Source organism: Antedon mediterranea, chromosome 5 (assembly GCF_964355755.1).
Source record: "Antedon mediterranea chromosome 5, ecAntMedi1.1, whole genome shotgun sequence".
NCBI lineage: Eukaryota > Metazoa > Echinodermata > Crinoidea > Comatulida > Antedonidae > Antedon > Antedon mediterranea.
In genome coordinates this window covers 9,998,477-10,005,000 of record NC_092674.1, presented here as the reverse complement: position 1 = coordinate 10,005,000, position 6,524 = coordinate 9,998,477, and the positions used below count along the sequence as shown (strand labels likewise).

Sequence of the window (6,524 nt, the reverse complement as noted above, 5' to 3'; positions counted from 1 at the left end):
GGCCCAGTGAACGGCTGTTTTTTTTTACGGAGTCGTTTCGTACGAAACCCCTTGTGGCCGTTTAGTTTATCATTCGATCGCTCACTTTGGTTATTATTATTCCTTAATGTGGTGCTTGGGTATCGTAGTGTGGTATCAACATGGGTTGTCACAAAACCTAATACTAAGACTTAGAAGACCACGAAAGCTAAGACCCCCTAACTAAGACCTAAGATCACGAAAGCTAAGACCCAAGCAAGAACTATAGATTACAAATTCTAAGATATACTACAGCTTAAAAACAATACTTGTTTATCCATACATAATTTTAAACATAGTAGGTTTCATTTATTACCATAAATATAATTAAATACTACCGCAAAACATAGATAAACTCACGTTATTTTTGCCCGTTGAGTAAATGTATATTTTTTCTTTACAACAAACAAACTTGACGGGTTGTTTGTTGGTATATATTTACTCCATTGTGTTGGTTCAGAGGATGTTTTTCTTTTGCACCGTACCTGCCTTTCTTGTATTTTGACTATTTGTTAACTAACTTTATCTTGAATACCACACTTTAAAATTAGGACTTATAAGTACTTTCAGAAGGAGAAACACATAAAAACAAATAAATAAATCCTCTGAATTGATGATTTTACAGACGTGTTTCTTTGTATACTGTAACTCCTCCCATGCTCAATGTTTTTGTTTCTATGGAGCGCCAAAAGAGCAAAAATAATAGTACAAGTATAAAAACAGAAAGAAAACGAAACAAAAAAAACTTATTATCATGATTTTTAAATTAAAATTTATTTGCGAGTATTTATTTCTTCGTACTAGCATGATTATACTATTATCATTACAATTTTAATTTTACATTGTTCTATCCACACTGTAGATGGACTCCACAGAGTTTTCAGCCCTCTATATAATTTTTGCTCTTTTGACGTTCCATAGAAACAAAAGCATTGAACATGGGGTCGGCCTACTGTTAGGCTAGTCATGCGAAATTCGCAAACAGTAGCGTATGTGTGCGAGAAAAACGTCTGTAAAATCATCAATTTAAGAATGTATTTGTTACTTTTTATTTGATTCTTTTTCATAAAAGTGCTAATTCTAAGGTGTGGTGTTCAGAATAAATGTTGGGAGTTAAAATACAAGGCAGGTGATAAATATTTGTAATCTTAGTTCTTGGGTCTTAGCTTTCGTGATCTTAGGTCTTAGGGGGTCTTAGTTTTCGTGGTCTTAGGTTTCGTGACACCCTATCAACATGACCAGACGCAGAGAATAATATAGGGCCTAGGCCTATATTGGAAAGGTTTTAAAAAATAATTTAATCACCTCAACTCAAGACATAATTATGTCTAGGCCTACTACAAAACTACTACAAACAATTTGACAGATTAAGTTTATTTTGAAAACGTGTATTTGCCAATTTCATGTACAGTATACCAACAAAGCCAAAAAGTAACGTCAATGTTATTTACTTTTAACAGATTGCGAGGATGAATTTACTCTGTAAACGATTCCCTCCGATATACTACAAAGGTTCTCAAGGTATCTTGCTCACTATCATCAATGATGTCATTTCAAACACAAGAAGTACTACTACACATGTCATCAGCACTAGGAAGAAGAAAGATTGTGACATTCCAACAAAATGTTTAAATTACTCGCACACAACAAAACAAAGCTGTCATACTTTTTCACAAAGAAGCAGTTCCAATTATCTTTTAAAAAATTGTTCAAATTACTTTAAATTGAACAAATTTTCCAGTCAATTTAACAGAACTTTAATATTTAGGAACCAATTAGAGAGGCTTAGTTATGGAGTTCACAGTTGTCAACAAGAGAGGAATATTAGTTTTAAAACAACTTCAAGTGCAATTGTGGATGCGATGCCTAGTAAAACACAGCCTTACCTACGGCTTATTCGCTTTGATAAACCAATTGGTAAGTTTTTGACATGTAAAAGAAAGGGGATTAGAACTTTAATGTTACAAAAAGGAGTGCAACATTTCTTATACAATGAAAAGCAAAATACATTGCAAGTAGAGAGAAGATGTCAACCGGGTTCTGATTGGTTGGTTTGAAAATTCTAGTGCATGCAATCTATCTCAGTTTTAATCAAAGATTAACCCATTGCTTTTTTTTTGGTTGGTTAGCGCGAAGTGTACAATGCATAAGGTTTATTTCTCCTATTCTTTTTTATTTTTTTGTTAATGCCAAGACAAGTTTGGAAAATCAAATCTGATACCAACTATAAATTCTGCGAGGGGCCGCCAATCATAATGATGTTGACGTGTGTTTTATAATCTAAGTGCTAAGCACACGCAGCTTCCTCTCCAATAACTCAATTCACGGGTCTGTACGTCAGATTAATTCTATTGTTCTGCTCAATTTTTCTGTTTTTAAGGTACTTGGTTGATATATTTGCCTTGTGCGTGGAGTATCGCCATGGCGGCCAATCCTGGTTCTTTTCCCAGTTTCTATTACCTTGGTGTGTGTGGGCTTGGTGCATTATTGATGAGAGGAGCTGGATGTACTATTAACGACATGTGGGACAAAGACTTTGACAAATCTGTAAGTTGGATATAATAAACATTCTTTCTGCCATTTCTATGTTTTCTCTATGTGGCATTAGTTTAATTTTTTAACACAGCATGCAAAACTTTTACACTGACAATATTTAGAAAAACATCTAACACTGTTTTCTATCTTTTCCTAAAGGACAACTTGACCGAGGACCATATTTTAACAACTTATTAGGGATGTACATATGATTTCAAAACCGTCGCGAAATTAAGGATATCGCCGCACGAGTTTGCTGACAGCCGTCGCCGTAAATTGATGTGACCTTACAGGTCCATCACAAAATTTACCTAATGAGTTTTCTGGCAAATCGCAAGAATTTCTAATAAACACACGTAAAAAATATAAATGTTAATTTTTTTTATTGTTTCTTTTGCTTATCTGGAAGTAGATTTTGCGATGCATCTGTGACTTCACAGCAATTTACGGCGACGGCTGTACGGCGAGTGTGTGCGGCGATATCCTTAATCTCATGATTGTTCTGAAATCATATGTACATCCCTAATACGTTGTAAAAATATGGTCCTTGGTCAAGTTGTCCTTTAAGGTGCTTTCTTACACCTACCATACAATACAAAGATGTGACTATAGTAACAAAATTGTAAAAAATGTTATACATATATCTTCCACATGCCTATTAGATTACTGTATTTGTTTTGTTTTTATTTATTAGCCAAAAAGCAAAGGATAATAAGCGAATTCATTCACTATCCTTCTTAAATGTGGCAATCCCTTTCACAAGACAAACATATACATAAGATGCTCTACATAAACGAAGTCTTAATAAAAGTCTTTGGGAGTAAAGTTGTCATTAGAAAAAATCCTGACAGGACTGGGATTGGTAGCCAAGCATTATAACCACCAAACTTCATATGTGTATGTGCTGAGTTACTATTAAACAAGATATCAAATCTATTTTTTTATGTGCATATTTATTTTTAATGTGGTTGTATATGTTTTAGGTTGCTAGGACAAGAACAAGACCAATTGCATCAGGGCAGATATCCAGATTTCAAGCACTTGTGTTTCTTGGGGCCCAGCTGTCTGCTACCCTCGCTATACTATCAACTTTCAACACATACAGGTACAGAAATATTGAAAGTTTAAATTATATTTTTGGTTACTACAGTATAAGGAAATTCATAATATAAGTTGACCTTTAACCTTAGATGTGTGATCGATAAAAAAATGTTTTAACCATATTTTCATCCTAGTATTATTATAGGTGCATCTTCTATGGCTCTTGTTGTCACATACCCACTAATGAAAAGAATTACATTTTGGCCTCAAGCATTTCTTGGTGAGTTTTAATTTATTGGGAATTAACCCACAATATTTATTTACTAAAAAGCAGCACTTTACACAATTACTGTACAGTATTCATTTGTTTATGTTTGTAGGGCTTGCTATGAATTGGGGAATTTTGGTTGGTTGGTCTGCTATCCAAGGAAGCTGTGATTGGTCAGTTGTATTACCTCTGTTTGCTAGTGGTATATGCTGGACAATTGTGTACGATACCATATATGGACATCAGGTATGTTTTTATCCTGTTGAATTCTATCATCATTGATTGTGATTGGTTGACTTTGTTAACTTTTTTTTTCTGTTTAGAACCAGATAATTAAATTATGTATAAATTTATCTATTTTTTTTTTCAGGACAAGTCTGATGATTTAACTCTTGGTTTGAAATCAACTTCAATTCTAATGGGCGACAAGACTAAGTACTGGTTGAGTGGTTTTGGAACAACAATGATTGGAAACCTTTTGTTAGCTGGCTATATGTGTGACCAAACGTTACCATATTACTTAGCTGTGGGACTAGTTGCAGGGCATTTATCTAGCCAGGTTGGTATTTCTTAGGGGAACTTTACGTATCATACAACTGCCAACTCCCTCGCATAATGCGCGAGTCTCACGCATGAGGGCCGATTTTTTAAGTTGGCAGGTATAGTATCATGGTGGGAAAAGCGGATGAACAGAGTTTCTATATCCAACAGAGTTTCTATATCCATCAGAGTTTCTATATCCATCAGAGTTTCTATATCCATCAGAGTGTATTTGCAACAATATTTATTTAACCAATAGAACCAAATAATAACAATTTGAATACAATATGTGATATACATTTGAAGATGATGTATATAAAGGAATAATAAAAGAATTTGATAATAATGCATGCGGATAAGGTTGATCTTATATTCTATCGGTTTGCATCATGAGTAGAAGTTCAAAGACCTTGTCTCAAAATGACATTTTGTTCCACTTTATGGTAGAGAAATGTTCATTGTTTTAACCAAAATATTAATATATTGTAGATATTAAAACATTTCAATTTACATTGGAATTGTATTGTGGTACAGTATTTAAGATTCATAGAAATTCTTTGGGATTAATCCTGACGATTTGAATGGCTAATGTAGCTATCCTAGAACATTGTGGACAGGGGCATGCCCTGTGTGAAAGTTGCTGCAATTTAGTAGTAATTTCGATCAAGCGATTCCCGTCCTAATTTTCAAAGTCTCTATTAACATTAGTATGCGTTAATATTTATCAAATTATCTACCACAATAAAACTGATTTCTTAACTAAAATTTGTTTTATTTAGATATGGACCCTGGATATTAACGACCCAGATGATTGCTGGAAGAAATTTAGTTCCAATAAACGAATTGGTTTGATACTGCTAGCTGGAATAATAGCAGGAACATTAGGACAAGTGGACAAAGAGGAAACTAAAGAGAAAACGCAATAAAACTCCGAGAGTGCATACCTCCGCCTACTGTAAAATTCTCCTACATAAGATTTTTCCGGTAAAAAAATATATATATATATTTGTGTGTGTCTTAATGCTGTTTGTGATTTACGCTAATTTCACTACAAGCATGTGTATGCGAGTTTGGAGTAATGGTTAATAATGTAACAAGCCTTTCAACTAACAATAGTTTCAGTTGACTAACAATAGAACAGCAATGCGAAAATCAAACGAGTGAATTGGAAAAGAAATAGGTTTTGTAAACTACTCGCATCCAAAAACGTGCACATTAAATCAAATTATGTTTTAAAATTACAAATCACAAATTATAACTCTTGCCTCTTGTACAAAAATGAAGTTTTTTGGAATTAGTTCGAGAAAATTCAATTTCAGTTTACTTGTTACTTTAAGACTGCTCGCTGGCTTTTGACAAATTCTGTCCTATCTTTTTAACACTAGCAGGTCTGAAAAGTATACTAAAAAGTGGTCCAGAATTGGGACCGTGGTCTGAAATGGTCCCAAATTTTAATGGAATGGTCCTTGACCACATATCTATCTGTACATTCATTTTGGTAAAGACCTTGTAATTACTTTTTGAGTAATCCTGCTAACAAACAAACAGACAGACAAACACACGCGATCGATTACATATACCTCCTTGGCGGAGGTAAATAATAGGGGGAAATGGTAAACCATGATGAAAATTACCATGTTGAGTATAGATTGTAAAGAAAAGAAAATGTCTATGTATATATATAAAAAAGCACTATAAAACCATATACAAAATAGCAGAAATTGTACAATCCTATTTTAGTATAGGTAGATCTGAACACATTTTATAAAACAACTTAAGAGCATCATTTTAGCTACCTGTACCACCAAGGAGTTAATCCTAGCCTAGCTAGTACGCTGTAAGTAATGGGGACAACCAAAATCTAATATCTTGTACACATTGGGCCTAGGCTACCGAATTTCTATTTAAAAATTTTTTATTTCATACGCATCCAACAGCGACTAACCAATTACAGGATGGATAAACTATTTTATAATTTATCGTGTTTATAAACTAAGTCTCATTTGAGGCTTAGGGAGTGGAGTTGAAAGAGTAGTGAGTTACAACCCTGGTACTAGGTCAGGATTGAACATTGGACCTTGGAATTGGAAGGCAAGCACGTTAACCACTAAGCTACAGCTCC

At 33.9% G+C, this 6,524-nt stretch overlaps 1 protein-coding gene across 1 annotated transcript in view; it reads left to right on the top strand.

The window, feature by feature from the left end:
- LOC140048746 (4-hydroxybenzoate polyprenyltransferase, mitochondrial-like) overlaps positions 1–5,342 on the top strand; it is a 24,501-nt gene extending 19,159 nt beyond the window's left edge. The window contains exons 2-8 of the mRNA XM_072093525.1: positions 1,479–1,935; positions 2,399–2,565; positions 3,537–3,658; positions 3,789–3,874; positions 3,975–4,108; positions 4,233–4,421; positions 5,182–5,342. Coding sequence (XP_071949626.1) covers positions 1,488–1,935; positions 2,399–2,565; positions 3,537–3,658; positions 3,789–3,874; positions 3,975–4,108; positions 4,233–4,421; positions 5,182–5,328 — 1,293 coding nt within the window. The 5' untranslated portion in view covers positions 1,479–1,487 and the 3' untranslated portion in view covers positions 5,329–5,342. The remainder of the gene's footprint in view (positions 1–1,478; positions 1,936–2,398; positions 2,566–3,536; positions 3,659–3,788; positions 3,875–3,974; positions 4,109–4,232; positions 4,422–5,181) is intronic.
- The last annotated feature ends 1,182 nt before the right edge of the window (positions 5,343–6,524 follow it).